At 40.6% G+C, this 16,323-nt stretch overlaps 2 protein-coding genes and 1 long non-coding RNA gene across 4 annotated transcripts in view; 2 read left to right on the forward strand and 1 right to left on the reverse strand.

Moving 5' to 3' along the window:
- The window catches only part of LOC105854033, a 57,498-nt gene extending 52,941 nt beyond the window's left edge, over positions 1-4,557 (forward strand). Inside the window, exons 5-6 of the long non-coding RNA XR_001145762.1 lie at positions 3,331-3,417; positions 4,471-4,557. This is a non-coding gene — a long non-coding RNA (uncharacterized LOC105854033). The remainder of the gene's footprint in view (positions 1-3,330; positions 3,418-4,470) is intronic.
- The window catches only part of SPTA1 (spectrin, alpha, erythrocytic 1), a 51,609-nt gene extending 46,971 nt beyond the window's left edge, over positions 1-4,638 (reverse strand). For both annotated transcript variants that reach the window (XM_004688356.2, XM_004688357.2), the window contains exons 1-4: positions 4,399-4,638; positions 3,271-3,396; positions 2,040-2,180; positions 1,180-1,326 (exon numbers count right to left, since the gene is read on the reverse strand). In XM_004688356.2, coding sequence (XP_004688413.1) covers positions 1,180-1,326; positions 2,040-2,180; positions 3,271-3,396; positions 4,399-4,635 — 651 coding nt within the window. In that variant the 5' untranslated portion in view covers positions 4,636-4,638. The remainder of the gene's footprint in view (positions 1-1,179; positions 1,327-2,039; positions 2,181-3,270; positions 3,397-4,398) is intronic.
- Positions 4,589-16,323, forward strand: part of LOC101624656 (olfactory receptor 6K6) — a 46,741-nt gene continuing 35,006 nt past the window's right edge. The window contains exon 1 of the mRNA XM_004688070.2: positions 4,589-4,644. The gene's annotated coding sequence lies outside the window, so the exon portion shown is untranslated. The remainder of the gene's footprint in view (positions 4,645-16,323) is intronic.

Below are 16,323 nucleotides of genomic sequence, written 5' to 3' on the forward strand. Positions count from 1 at the left end.
ACACTGCTGAGGGGAGCAGCGGGCGGGTCAGGAGAGGTCTGCCTCGCCATGTGGATCTCCTCCAAGGCAGGCGGGATTCGAACTCATGAGGTACTGGCTTTAGCTTCTCAGTGCTGTGCTTCAACCCGCTGAGCCACCAGGGAGGGCCTATTCTGGTTCTTTTTCCCACCAGAGCACTGCAGCCTTGAGAGCACCAAGTGGGCCACGGACCTGCTGGTTGAAGTGTTGACTCATGTTTGGGAGTTAAGTTTTGTGGCTGCTTGTGAGGAGTAGTAGATAGCAGAAAGATCACCATGAGGGAGGTAGTCAGGACAGAAAATTTAAGGATGTTGAAATGTATCCAGATAAAAAAAAAAAATGACCATTTTCCCTACTCCAATACCCATTCACCCTGAAATCTTGTTTATTTGATATGGAAAGATCTTTCCATGACAGTGCTGCAGGAAGGATGAGTCATCAATGGTAGAGCACAATAGCCAGTTATTGGCATTTCTAGTCTTTTACAAACATGGAAAATCATTTTGACTTGCACACTCTCTGACATATAATGGGGTTATTTATTCCCATGCTCCACATTTGTCTTCTCATATATTTTCTGAAATAAGCGAAAGACAATCTGTCCCTTTCTTCTTCTCCCACAAAAGAACCATGTAATGTTGTCACCTGTGCTTTGTCAGCCCACCACGAATTTATACTCTTTGCTACTTTATGATGGTTCTTCTTCATGAAGACAGAGTGCAGTACAAACAGGATCCACCACTGAGCAGTGCAAGGCAGGAGTTGCCTCTTCGAAGATTTAATTTCTCAACATATGTAAATGCACACAGTTAGACACACATACTATACACACACACTCACTCAGTCATCCGTACACTGCACATACACACTCTTAGTCACATGCACACATTCACATTCCTGCACTCACACACACACACTTCCACTCACATGCACACACAGTCACATTTCATACACTCACATTCATGCACACTCTCATAGGCCCACACCTCAGTTCCATAGTTCTGCAAGGGAAGGGTCTGGAGAGGAGAAGGAACTGATCTGGGATGGTCACTGAAGAGCCCTTCTGCTCTCTCTCACCATGTCCTATATGCCCCTGCTCCACCTACTAATGGCTAGCAGTTCTCCCTGAGGGCCAGGTTCTTTCCCTAGGTGGGCTCTTACCTCAGCACACTCATTGGCATATTGATTCACTCCATCCACTCTCCCCTTTCGAGCTGCCAGGTCCACCTGGAACTCTTCAAACTTCTTATGCAGAACCTCTGTGCGCTCCCAGTCCTCACCCAGCTCCACTGATGTCACTATTGCCTCCTGCGGACACAGAAAAGTCACCAGAAACCATTTAGGAATTTCTGCAGGTCAAATGCCCCAAGCCCCTTCCTCCTTCTGGCATAGCTCAGATGGAGACATGGGGAGAATGATTCTGGAAGAAGTAGAAGCAGTATTTTCCAAGGTGGTACCCTGGTCTGGACAGAACAGGCACAGTGTCATGTGCTAAAAGTTAAAATGTACATTTTGACATAATACATTCACCCTGGTTCTACTGAATTCAACAAACTGGATATCTACAAAAGCATTATGCAGAACATGTAGGCATATCTTCAGTCCTAATTATAGTATTATTCTTTTAAGTATTTAGAAAAATAAAAACTTTCACAGTGACTGAGACTGAGAGACAGGGGGTCAGAGAACAAGCTGGCAAAACTCTCAGCCTAGACCTAGAGAAGAGCAAACATCTAGAAGGAGTCAAGGATCACAGAAGTTGGAAGGAGACAAGAGCCACTCACTTTCAATGCACAGACTGTCTGTCCAAGATTTTTGCATAGCCCTGTGTTCTCAATATCCATCTCCTTCCTTCTAGGCCTTCTCACCTACCATAGTAATCACCTCCAAGATATCCCAAATAGTTACCAGAATTCCTCCTCACAAGGGAGCAAGTCCAGGTACAGACACTCTGACTTCCTAATGAATAGTCTTCATTAGGTTGCCAGCAGGGTAGGGGAGCAGGGTGAGAAGTGCTGTACCTTGTCTGCAATCCACTCCAGGATGTCTGCACACTCCTGCAGGTACTGCTGCAGCCTCAGGGCTCGCAGCAGCAGGGCACCCTTCTCCCGAGTTAGCTCCAGCAGTAGGTCCCATAGGCGCCGCAGCTCCTCCAGGTGGACCTTTGGGGAGGGAGCAAAAACACTCAGGCACAGAGGCTATAGGGAAGCTGGAGACATGTACAGAAAAAGACCTAGATAAATGCCTCCTCTGCACTAGCATTAGTTGTTCAACACAAATCTACAGGAAGAAATGGGGTATGAGGGAACAGCTGTTAACCAAACCAAACATGGTCTTCCATGGCAGAAATGCTTTAAAAATGCTTTGGGGTTGGACCCTCCCTGGTGGTGCAGCGGGTTAAAGCACAGCACTAAGAAGCTTAAGCCACTTCCGCGCATGAGTTCAATTCCCGCCTTCCTAGGAGGTGACCACATGGCGTGGCAGACCTCTCCTGACCCGCCCGCTGCTCCCCTCAGCAGTGTACTTCGTCGATCTGCCTGGTCTGCTCCCCACTCTGTCCCTGGTGAATCCTTTCACCCTCCACATCTCTGGCCTGTACCCAAGTTCTGTATGAATAAATACATAAATCTTAAAAAAAAGAATAAAGGTAAAAAAATCCACTTATGCAAAAGAGATAGATCCTGAATCAACTCTATCAAATGAGTTGGAAGAGATATAGACTGAGTCAGAATAGAGCTGATGCATTAATAAGGGCTCCAAAGTTCCAAAATGGTGGTGGCTCTCAGTGCTTAGGGAAGATTTTTTTCTGAAGACATGGGTCTTCACTTTTCTTCTACAGAAAAGCAAACAGCAGGATTTAGAGAGTGGTTCCAGCAATGGATGGTGAAGAGAAAGAGTCAGTGTAGACATAGGTAGCGAGATTCCAGAGCAGATCTGGGTGGGAGAACAACCCTGTTTGAAGAGATTAAAGGACAATGAATCTTGGAATTAGAAGAAATAATTAGAAAGGGCATTTGGGAAAATTAATGGGTCTGGAAATGTGGAGCTGAGTTGGTGTGGGCTTGGTTTCATGCCAAATTTTCCTGCTATGGACAAAGTGGAATGAAATACCAGTTTTTCTCCCACAACCAATAGTACAGTGAAAATTTAATGACGGGAGCCTAGTTCCAAGCCAGATACATTGAGATTTATACCGGGCAACATATAATCAACGATTAGATCTTCTCTTGGAGAGACTAACCACACATTTACCTTGGTATCCTCATGGGCAAAATGACCTTCAGCAAATCGAACTTCCCTGATTTCTTCCAGCTCAGGTATGACCCTTGATTTTGCTTGCACCTCTGCTTCAAAGGACTCATGCTTCTGATATTTTCCCTGCAGAGCGGAAATCAAAGTGTAAGTAAGCACCTTGGAGCTTAAAGAGGTCCTTTTATTTCTCCTCTTACTTTCAGGCAGAATGACTCATTTCCAACTTAGATTAAGTGATTAGCTATGACATGCTAAAATAAATGGTCCCTCTGGGTCAAATGACTACTTAGAGTTTGAAACAGTCCCAGGTTCAAAGTCAGGGAGCAGTGAGATGGCTTTACTTCTGTTCCTGCTACTTTTGGGGAATTTCCAGTAAATCCTTTGTTATTTTAAAGTTCAATTATCTTCTGTAAGAATGAAGGAGCAGAACAGCTAGAGTTCTCTGTTCAGAAGAGAGGAGTAATGAGGTGCTATTGATCGTAGAACACAAGGGGAAAGGTGATCATTATAACAGTGGTTTATTTTAATTGAGGTAGTTGCATGCCAGATTGTGTTCCTCTTGCCCTATATAAATTGATCCATTTAACAGATATCAGCTTATTCTGGTTCCAGGGCTCCCTTTCCAACATGGATGACTCCTTCTGGGCATGTAGCCCATTCTTCTGATCCTGACTACCTAATACCCTAGAGCTCAGGGAGGAAGTTGCCTCCAAACTCTCTTCTCGGAACCGCTCATTTGGATTCAACCAGGAAAATGAATAGCCATTTGGGAAAAAACCTGGTGAAATCCCTGGTTAATTTATGTCTCTCTATGGAGAGTGTGTTTCAGATTATAGATGTCTCTTTAGACCTTAAGTGTCACAAAATATCGACATCAAGTTAAGCTTAACTTCCTAAGAACGTTACTTTCATAGAATGCTCTCCAGAGTGAGTTTCCTTTGTAAAAAAGATACTGAGGCGTAAAATGTTAAATACATGGGCTAGTTAGAGGTAGAATTATGGTCCTTTAAAGATAATCTAATCTTTTAATTACAACATCCCAAGATACTTAATAGACAAGCGCTTACAAGACTGCTCCCCTCCCTATGGTTCTCTGGGGGAGTGGGGACATCATTGGGGCTGAGAGACCTGTATGTTTGTTGGATCTTCATAGCTCTTGTCGCCTGCAATCTTGAGTTTTTCCAAAATCCATTTCTCCAGGTCATCTGCATCCCGTCTAAAAACCTGGTAGTGGTAGGATTCTTCTAGCTTCTGTCCCCTCTCAGCAACCAGCTCTTTGAACCTCTGATAACGCGCCAACACCTCCTGACGCCTCTCCTGGATCTCTTCCGCTGTCTCCAGCACCTTTGGGCCACCCGTCTCCATAGCCTGCAGGTAAGAAACTTCTCTCTCTATTGCTAGTTCTCAGATCTCTAATATGCTGGCCATGTTATACATTCCAGGCATTTGTTCTTGTTGGCCTAAGTCAAGACTCTACCTTGAAGTCTAGGAAAGGTGTTGTTATAAGGGCTGTAGTGCATTCATATAATTTGACCACACACAGCTTTCATTAGGCTGACCATTCAGAGCACTTTTCACATAAACCTTTATGAATATTAATTAAGTCTTATAAATAGAACTAATGTACACTAATGATGGAGGACAAATTTAAATGAGCAATTTAAATGAGATTCAGACAAATAAAAAAGAAATATGATTTCACTGTTTTCAGTGGCTAAAAGGTTATTGTCAAATACTGTTTACTCTGATCTTAATTTAATGAATAATTTAAAATGGCTTGCTACTAGCATCACAAATGACATACACAACAGTTTGGAAATGTTTCTTTTTATGTAAAAGAAAAGTATTCTAGAAAGGTATTTTCTAAAACTTGAAATTAAATAAAAAACTACTTGGTCAAAAAATGTAGCTCATACATTGCTTACATTTTTTTAATCTGCATTAATCACAAATGTTACAAATACCCAATTATCACAAATTCCAAATTATTTCTAATGGAAACATTGTCAAACTACCTTCTCTGTGGAGGGATCCAACCTATTTGTGACAATTTCCATAAAGTCTCCATCAGACCCACCTTCACTCATGTGTGTGAGGACAGAGTTTTCTCTGTGAACTTAGCAAGAACATTGAATGTAAAGGTTCAGTTTTAATCATCTCTCTGAATATTTTGATGGTCATTACTAATTTGACTGTAGTATTAAATCATTCCATGGGCACTCCAGTCTTTATTGTGCATTAGCTTGCTCCAAGTTGCCTGATTGTTCCCTGTGTGAACCCACACACACGGGCATAGCAACAAGCTCAAGATCTTGTTTATAGGAAGATAGTCATGGCAGCTCTCCTGGCTACCTGTGACTATGCATACCTCTCCTTTTCTTTATCTTTTCCTAATAAACCTGCCCTTTTAAAAGTGTTAAAAAAAAGGAGAAATAGTCGCAAAAATAGTTAAAATTAACAAAAAATAAAACTTCTCAAACTTCTCAACTTCTTCAAAGCCAAGAAATCATTCTCAATGGTTCTGTCAAGATAATACAGAAAGTTCAAAGGAGATCATTTTTCTGGTGATAAATTTCACAATAAAGAATTCTGTACTCACGGTTTCCTTTGGAAAGTGTTCCACTTCTAAGATCTAACCTGGCAAGGTAAAATGTAACAGAGACACAGAGAGGGAGAATTCACATGAATTGTCTCCTCTAATTCAGAGAGAAGTGTCACATGTGTTGTGGAGACAAGACCCAAAAGAAAAAAAAAAAACCTTACAAAAAATATCCTCCTCTTTGGGCCCAGAATCCCGCCAACTACAAACTATATTATCTTCAGGAGACAGATTCAGCTGAGGCAGTTACTAACTCACACAGATGTCTGGTGACTCAGCAGGTTGGGGGATTATGGCTCTCAAAGTTTGTCAGTAGGACTTTTTTTAAAATGAAAAGTTAGAAAGGAAAGAAATACACAGATATCTATGAATGATAAAAACATTATGTTAAGGTTCTGTTTTGTCTCTTTGATCTGTTTTAGATAGACCTTATTCTCAGAATCATAGATCAAGAAGGAATTCTGGGTCATCAACCTTCTGACTCTGCAGAGTCCAAACTATGCCTATAAAACGCAACTCAAAATTCAACTGCAGATTTTTAACACCCTTTAAGTCAACAGTATATTCTAATTCTTATTGTAGAGGCTTTGTTAAAATAGGAAGAAAATTTTATTCCTGAACTTACAAATTGAGTTTTTAAAAATCGGATTCAGTTTTACCCTTAATCAAAGTTAAATAGAAGGAACAAAAGAAATAATATATTCTTACTCGCTCATATACATTTCAGGAAAGAAAAATTAGGATAACTGGATGTGACAAATTAATGTAGTCAGAAGACATGAAAATGGGATGGATTGCTAAAATGTGGAATAGATGTTATCTTATGTATTCTTTTTCATGGAGGAAAAAAAACCATTATTTTCAAAGGCATAATTCCTTTAGGCAACTTTCCAAAAATGAAACAAACAAAAAGAAAATAGTGTGATGGTTATCTTGTGCTAAACTTCATTCAGGATAAATTCAATTTTAATAATTAATTTTCATGGTTTACTAGAGTACTGTCAAAGTTGTACATTTCTGGTATCCCTTGTTCCTGGATCTTTTAATTCACAGAAACAGAGAGACCTTGAAGTTCTTTTATTGAAAGGCTAGTATTGCTTTTCCATATAGATGCATGACATTTGAAACAAATTTGGATTTTAAAGTCAGGAAAACAAGCGCTTGTATCAAAGCCAAGAAAGAACTGTCTGAAGTTGGAGAGGGGAGTGGATATTTTTAGTCATTGTCCAGGAGATAAGAACCAGGATAGATTAGAATCCTCTGTATCTTAATCTATGTATCAACATGAACAATTTATATTAATATCTATTCTTTAGGAGAATTTATGAAACAGGGTTATCATCACCGTTTTAATATCAATAGACAGTCTCTGAGAAGTAATGTCATCCTGAGATTACTTGGTTTGTACATACTTAAAGAGAGTCAAAAAGGATTGGTTGTTGTGAAGTCAAGTAAAAGCAGGTAAGGTCAACAGTCCCTAGAGCAAACAGTAAGGTGGAAGTGTGCAGGACACGGTCAAGGGAGAGGTCCATGGCATTTCCAACCATGCAGCCAGGTAAGGATCCTGAAGCAGCTTCTCTGCCAGCTCTCTGGGCTTTACTCTGCAGCTGCTGACTGTCAAGTCAGCCCCACTTCCTCATTTTTGTCCCTTTAGTTTGACAGCTTCTATAGTCACACTGAGATTGTTTGCCTAGCTAGGATGAGAAAAGGGTAACTCTAGGTGTTGAGGAAAAGGTATGCTGAGAACTTCTTGGTTACTTCAGACCTCTGACCTTCTAACTACTTGTATAGTTTTCTAAACCTATTTTGCTGATTGACTCTGATCACACAGAAACCCTGATACGGATTCAGTTGATGGACGCCTGATGGGTATGGTGGAGGTGCAGAACATGTCCAGTCTGTGTAATTGTGTTTTGCATTCTCCAGGGTGATCACTGAGAGGGCACAGAGGATGCCAGCATTCACCATAGGCAGCTTTCTGCAGAGAAGTCTTGTATTCAAATTTACAAGAGTGGGTGGAGTTTGGAAGGCTGTTGTATTTGGTTCTGGTTATCAGCTCTGGGCAGCTCAGCTCTTCATATACCAACTTAATCTGCACTGCCCAGCTTGCCCCAGCCTCTGCTCACTTATCAGATCTTCTAGTCCTGGCTTAGAAGTGCTTAAGAGATACTTTTTTTTTTAAAGATTTATTTATTTATGCATACAGAACTGGGGTACAGGCCAGAGGTGCGGGGCGGTGAGAGGCTCCACAGAGACAGAGCGGGGAGAAGAACAGGCAGATCGACGAAGCACACTGCTGAGGGGAGCAGCGGGGGGGTCAGGAGAGGTCTGCCACGCCATGTGGTCACCTCCGGGGCAGGCGGGAATCGAACTCATGCGGAAGTGGCTTTAGCTTCTCAGTGCTGTGCTTTAACCCGCTGCGCCACCAGGGAGGGCCAAGAGATACTTTCTATTAAAAAATTCTGAAATCAGTCTCTTCAACTTGCATTACTAAAATCCATATCATGTGGATTTTTGTAATCCAATTTTCTCATCTTCTACCAATAAAGTTATGTAAACTTTAATGTACAACTAATTTTCCCCATGGAATAGAAGGGATTATTATTTTATTATTTTCACCTCTATGTTTTTGCTTCTCCAGACTTAGTTTTCATTTTAAAACATCTCCAATTTTTGCCTCCTAGGACAGTCAATACATTAAAAAGAGGCATTTTTGTCAACTTTATCCACTTTCACTGTCATTATTTCGGATCCTTTAAAGTTATCTGTTAACTCTATTTGGGAATTGATATAGTATTCAAGTTTGTAATTTTTACTAAAAAATAGGATTTATTTGCCTACTATTATCACCTCTCACTCTCCCTACTTTTATTATTCTCTGTTTTATTTGTTATTTCTGTATTGAATAAGAAAACCTCTAAATAGTGATATTCCCCTATACAATGAACTATGAAATTGAAATTAAAAGAAATCTTTGGATAATGGCTTTGAAAGTGACATCCAATTGAAGGCTTAATTCCACCATTTAACAACCAGATGATCATTGGACATTTGCTCAAATTGTATTAAGTGCATAATGGGAATAGTAAGGATGAATCTCCTTATTCCAGAGAATTGTTGTGTGACTCAATTTAGATGGTTAATTAAAAAGCAATTTGTATTTAAATAGACACAGTGAAAGAATCATTGTTAACTGATATGAATAATGCCAACCACATATATTTCAGCTATTTTAAGTCAGACATTTTATTCTGAATCATTAATTTTGAAAACCAGAACATAAAGGGCAGAGACTTGAAATGGGATGGTTTCTCATAAAGCTAAGTGCTTTTCTTTTAAAGGATGATTTGCAATATATCATTAGAAAATCTTATACGAAATTGCTTGATGTTTCCATCCATTAATAATTACCTAGGTACAGCAACCTTGAAGGAAACCAGGGAAGCCTAAATTCTTACAAGCCATATAAAAATAGCATGTTTGGGGACATTATTTCACTCAGGGAACAATGAACTCAACTAAAAAATAGTATTTCTTAGTAGAATAAAGGAAAGTAGTAAATAGAGCCAAAAATAGGCATGTTATTTCCTTAATAGCCATGACAAAGCTATGAAGTTGAAATCTTATATTTTAAGGATTGGATATTCAAGAAACCAATGAAAGTTCTATTCAACAACTAAATATATACCAGTCAAATTTAAGTGGGTCATCTGACTTCAATTCACTAAAAAAAAAAAAAAATTGCTTTCAGTTCAAATATACTATATATTCTTGTCTTTACTCACTATATACCACTGTCCTGCTAATCTCTGTGGAAGGTGGAAATAATCTGAGTTTTTTTCTGTGACATAAGCTAGAGTAAGAATCACACAAATGGGAGTCCAAGAAATGTGTTATAGGAATACAGAGAAAATTTGTGGTTATTTCAGTTTTAGTAAGTTAGGGCAGGAGATGTCATGGTAGAGGTAGAATTTAATGTGCCCCACTCTGTATCCAAGAAAAGAGTAAACAAGGGATCTTTGTGAGTTTTCAACCCATTTTCCCCTCCCCCCAGATTTTATGGTTAATCAATCTCTAAGGCCATTTCCAAAGTATCCAGAGAAAGGATGACTAAATGTCCCATATACTGTCAGTGTAAAGAAAAAAAAAATAAGCACAACAGCTACACATACTGAAAATATAAATATAGTTGTTGGTATAGATATACTTGTTAATATTTTGCATTTTGTCTTATTTGCTTTGATGTATGGATGTGGTAGACGGGCACACACATGCGGACATGTATTCCTTGGTTTTATGTCTTAGGCTGTAGGTCACTGTGTTAAAGAATCGTGAGTACACAATAATCATAAAGACTGACTCTGTCCCAGAAAAAAGAGAACTTGGCAGAGAAGTGCAGGTACTTTTGGGTTGTACTTTCAGAAAACTGTCAAAGAAACAGTGAGGGGGGAATGTAGAGGCCTGTTCTGCTCCCTGCTTTGTCTCTGGTGAAGCCTCTCACCACCCCTGCACCTCTGGCCTGTACTCCATTTCTGTATGTAAAAATAAGTAAATCTTTTTTTAAAAAAAAGGAAGTCCTTTTGCTGTGAGCAGAGTAATACATAATTACTGAAATGATGTAAACATTACAGCTGGATAGTGTCCACACTATGTACACTGTCCACAATTGCCCAATCTTGATGAAAAAGTGTGCCAGGATCTAGGCATGTGTGACTGAGGAGGGAAGCAAAGTTGCAAAGGATATTTTAAAATTTGATTCAAACTACAGAAAGACAATGTAGATATCCAGATCATCCTGAGGAACTGAAGAATCCACAGAAGAAGCAACCTAGGTTGAACTGAATGTAGAGCAGAGATATCATGGCTGTGAGGTCACAGAGGGGGCTGTACATGTCCAGTGTCTGTCTATTGCTGTAATGATGAGCAGGCAAACTTTAGAATGATAACAAGTGGATGAAATACATTTGCAGGAGGCAAACAGCCAGTGAGATGGTCTTTTGTTCACTGACCAGCCAGAGAGCCTCTTGGGAATGGAAGTGATGGTGTACCAGATCTCCATATACACACACTGCATATTCTTTTCTTCCTGAGAATATTTGGCCAATGTCATTTTTCACTTCCTCCATGTAATCGGACCCTCTCCCATACAGATGAAGCTGCAGTTGGAGAGAAATGTTTTCTTCAGTTCAAAGAAGCTTGGAGAGCCCTGATATCAGCCTCAAACTCACTCAGCCAGAACCATTTGCCTTGCCTTTTGGCAAATGGGAGAGAATATACACCACTGCAGATATCTTGGAAGTTATCAATAACTTGACTTTCCCTAGCAGAGTATCTTCAAGGGTATCTGAATACTTTCAGTACCAAAACCAAACCAAAACAGTCCATCCTTTTAAGATTAGTTCAAGAAAGGGATTTGGCATGCAATTAGAGATGCCAGTCCAGAAGCTTGTTGCCACCTCCCTTACTAGTCTTTAGGTCACAGGCAGAACAGAAAAGGTGGGTGTTAGGCCTGGGCCAGGGTTGGCAGAGGGAAGCATTGATGACTTCTCAATGCAGGAAACAACCTAAAGAAAAGCAATTCCTCTTTGACACTCTGGCACCCAGTAGCCATTACACTTGGCTGAATACGTGAGGATCCAGCATGATAAGTGGGACAGAGAAAAAGAGCCCCTTCCGCATAGCTAAAAGGTCCCTCACAGACTCCCCCCCCCACCTTGCTTAAAGGTCACCCTATATAAGTTCCCCTCATTTGATTCATTTGATTCCTGTGGGGTCGGTGAACCTCGCCTGGGAGTGTTCCAATAAAAGCTCCTTTGAGGGACCTCCCTGGTGGTGCAGTGGGTTAAAGCACAGTACTAAGAAGCTAAAGCCACTTCAGCACGAGTTAGAACCCCAGCCCAAGGGTGACTTATATGGTGCGGCAGACCTCTCCTGACCTGCCCGCTGCTCCCCTCAGCAGTGTACTTCATCAGTTGGCCTGTTCTGTTCCCCGCTCTGTCTCTGGTGAATCCTCTCACCGCCCCTGCACCTCTGGGCTGTACCCCAGGTCTGTATGTACAAATAAATAAATCTTTGGGAAAAAAAAAGCTCCTTTGCTAGCTACTCTAGGTACTCTCTTTTCTTTCCCTCCTCTTTGTGCTAATCTATAATAATGCCTCTATACCTTTCAGTGGGGAACAGTCAAGAGGGAAATGTGTGAAAGAAAAGTGGAAAAAATGAGGAAGAGTTCAAGTAAGAGCAAAGAAAGGCCCCACCTGCTGCTTTGGCCTTGTTTTCTTTGTAGACTAGTAAAGGCCTCATCTTGCCTACTTTGCCCCACCCAGATTCTGTATACTTCTGTCCTGTTCTCCTTCCTCTGGCTGCAATCTAACTAAGCTGGACTTGAGCATCATGTCCCTCTGTCATCTCTGACCTCAGTGCACTTCTGGAAAATGTGTACTGTGAGGGCAAAGATCCCAGGGCTGCAAAGCAAGAGTTGGAATCACGCCCAAAATGCCACAATAATTTATGCCTCACATTTTCTTTTAACATCATGTGTCTAGAAAAATACAATGGTGGCCTTATAGTTATTATTGTTTGCATATAAAAAATACGCTGCAAGCAAACTGATGAAGTACTATTTGATTTTTTTCTCATGAAAATAATGATTTCTATGTAAATATGTAAGAATATTTTGTTATTGCAAATTAGGTTCTTTGAACCAAAAAATTTGGAAATCAGTCACTTCAAAATGAATTTCACATCTCCACTTCGAAGAGTCACCTAATTGTGTCAACTTCCCCTCTATAAAAAAAGGTATTGTCATCTACCAAGGGCCTAGGACTCAGGAATTTCAGTTCCTATTTTATGAGAAATCTTTTGTGTATTTAACATATCTTTGATTTCTTGATCTCTTTATTTCTCAGATTAGAAATAACAAATTTAAAAGGCAAGATGAAATGCACCTACTGAACTGATAGTTGCTTCCAGAAAAAAAAAAAAAACTATTTGAAGAAATTTAAACCCAGAATAAAGCAAAATATAATAAGCAGGCTAATGTGATAGAAAGCAGAGAAAGAAGTCATTGCTCAGTGCACAGAGAAGTGGATTCAATACCACTGTAGATCAGCACTATGACTGTCCCCTACCGCTACCCTCTGGTGTTCAAGCAGGCTGGATTCAAATTTGGAGTAAAACTCTAAGAGATATTTTCTATTCCATTTGGGCCACAGTAGGATCAGCAGCTTGATGACTGTGTGTAAATCTGTAGCTAACCATAGAATAAGAAGTTTCTAGGTTCCCTGAGGAAGGAGGAGCTGAGCTGGGAGGAAGGGATCAAGCAGAGGATCTGAGGAGGCACATGGAGCAGAAAGAGAGAGAGAGACAGACAGACAGACAGAGATATGAAGAAGCTGCACTTGCTTCTCGGCCTTGGACTTATACCAAGAACTTGGGGGACATGGAAGGAGATACTTGAGGCAGAGATGTTGGTGAGAGACCTGTGGGGAGGCTGACAGTGGTAGCCTTTATCGTGCTTGCATTTTGATTTTGCTCCTCTCCTTCCAGACTTCTGTCCCTTTTCTGTGGGTTTCCACTAGAGGGTTGCTTAGATGCATGACAAGTTTTTGGCTTTAGCATTCACGCGTTGGGCCTGTCCTGTTCAGCTGGGTATTTACCCATGAGGGAATGGGTGATTTTGGGTGTTTGATTTGGAAGCTATATTCTTCACCTTCTCTCTGTCACACACTAATTGTATTCAAGTAAACTTGTCCACTAGAGTATGCTTTGTCTTGATGTGGTGGATGGCAGAACCCAGTTAGAGTGGGCACTAATGGAAGAAGGAATAGAAAGAAGGCATCACAAGATTGATTCACAGGAGTTGGGGGTAGAAGGGATTATCATAGGTACTGACCCAGCTATAGAAACCAAGATGCCTAGATTACAAAACATAAGATCTAATCAAGTAGCAAACTGCTGTAGGCTGTGGCTATCACGGACCCAAAGGCTGAAAGATAATAATATGGAGATTGAGCCCATTGTGGGATATCCTGTCCCTTTGACATTCTATTCAAAATCAGCAACAAACAAAGGCTTACAAGGAGTGAGCCCCTCCCAAAGAGAAGAGGTCTATGTCAGTGCAGTCTCTGCACCAGCAGGGGGCAGCCGTCCTCTGCCCCATGGAGACTATCAGGTGCTTCTTTCTACCCACTCTCTCCCTCTGTAGGGCAGCAGCCTCCCGCCTGCCCATGACCTGCACCTGCCAGGACTTTTTTGCACTGATCTCCCTCAGTGGAGGCCGCTCTCCTAAGGTCTCCCACCTACAACCATGCAGGCCTCTCTCAGCAAACCTGTGACTTTTGGGGGAGGTCTTCCTGCCCACTTGTGCCTATGCAAGTGTCTTTTACTTCTCTGTCCTTTTTCTTAATTAACCTGCTCTTTAAATATAACTAACATCTCTTTCTGGAGAACCTCTCCTAGGAATTTGCCACATGTGAAACCTTTCCCAGAGTGATCCAAGAACCCCACACTTCAAACCCACTAACTCCAAACAACATCAGGCAGGTTTGGGGGTCCCAGAGTGCCTCTCAAACTGCCCTGTAATAGTTAAACTAGCTTTATAGATGAGAATAGTGTGACATAGAGAGTTAGGGAGCTTGCCTAGCAGCATACAACTAATAAGTAAAAGTCAGAATTGGATTTTAACCCAGAAGTCTGAAGTCAAAGCCTCTGCAACACTTTCATGTCCAAAAATAAGTCTCTTTTATTGGAAAAATGGTTCCTGGGTTCGTAATGTTCCTTTAGTTCTGTGCTCTGTCTCATGAATTTGTTTATAACAAAATGTGAGACTGAAGATGGGTTATACAAAAGGACAGTGGCCTGACCACATTAAAAAGGGAATTCTGACTCTCATGTCTGCAGTGAGCAGCCAGAATAAGCAGCCAGAAAAGCAGCCTGTTATCATCAGATAATATTGTCTACCATCAACAAGTGAGATATGTAAGTAGGAAAAGTCAGACAATGGTCTTGAAAAACCAGTTTAAGTAGCTGAATAGTATCTTCTGTAACAATCAGCCGCAAATGCCCACAACTGTGAGTGCCCCTAATATTTGCCTCCCACTTCCTACTTAGAACCAGTATAGAACAAATATGTACCTTAAGACAAATTGGGATTTGTCTAAGGAGTACCATTAGCTTTGTTATGACAACAACCTCTGTTAAGGGTGCCTGAAGCCTTTCCTTTTACTTCTAAACATCTCAGATCTGAAACAGTCAGGAGGAAAGAAGGGAGACAGAAAGGGGGAGAGTAAAGAATGGGGGTTGGGGAGCAGAGCTAGTTAGATGATGATGGCAGACAACAGGCACTTTGGTTGTGAGGAAACTGTGATGACCACACCGGACGAGAGGAATCCTATATTGTGAAAAAATTAACAAGGGTGTTTAAAAACAAAAATACAAAACAAAACAAAAAATATAAAGCTAACTCTCTTATCTCCATGCTTTTGAGTCTCTAGCCAAACATAAGTGATGGTGGCTGACTTCCATTGTCAGTAAGCAATCAATAATCACCTTAACTCATAAAAACAGCGACTACAAAATGCTGATCTCATCCCAGCTCTTAAGGCTGATGCAGCCATGAAGAATGCAATTGCATAACAGTCCTTAAATGCTAGCACAATTAAGAATGGAAATAAGTATAGAACTGGAGAGGGTTATGCTAATCAAAATAAACCAGAAGGAGAAAGATGAATACTGGGTGGTGTCACTCATATGTACACAGAACAAGTACAAAATAGGACCATAAACCACAAAATTGTTGAAGAAAATGGTGTAGAAAGATAAATCACTGCCCCAAAATGACTCTTATTTCACTTCATCTCCCACTATTCAGTTTCAGGTCTGTAGCATCTGCTCTACTTCTAAATGATCTGAAATGCTTGTAATGTGCAAAAAGTCCTTAACATACAATAGAACAGGCAGCATGGTTAAATAACTACACATTTGAGAGAGGTAATCTTCCTGAAAAAGAAAAGGGTTATTGGAAAGAATAATTAACAAGACAATTCTAAAATACTTACAACCCAGAAATATATCTCAAGATTCAGGTAATAGGCATGAGTTATGAGATGTCTACAATCTCAGGATGGTTCATTGCCAAAGTCTTATAAAGTGGAGTACAGAAATTTATTGTTTAAACCATGGATATTAAAATAACAATCATTTAGCCTTATCATCATGAATCTGTTCAGTCACAGTAGCTGAGTTAGGTCCTCAGGCCATTGGTTCTGGGTTCACACCATTTCCAATTCCTGCATTCTTTGACCCAGGGTGTGCAATAGTGAGACCTCTCATGGATTCATGATGAAGGGGAGGAGGGGGTAGACTCAACAACAAAGGTGCATATTCAGTCTCAACAATGATTAATAATGTACCTATGGTCAAATAAAGGAAAAGGTCAATCCAAAGCTGTGGGGTAG

The sequence above is a fragment of the Condylura cristata genome, unplaced genomic scaffold, assembly GCF_000260355.1.
Source record: "Condylura cristata isolate star-nosed mole 26May11 unplaced genomic scaffold, ConCri1.0 scaffold00024, whole genome shotgun sequence".
NCBI classification, from domain to species: Eukaryota; Metazoa; Chordata; class Mammalia; order Eulipotyphla; family Talpidae; genus Condylura; species Condylura cristata.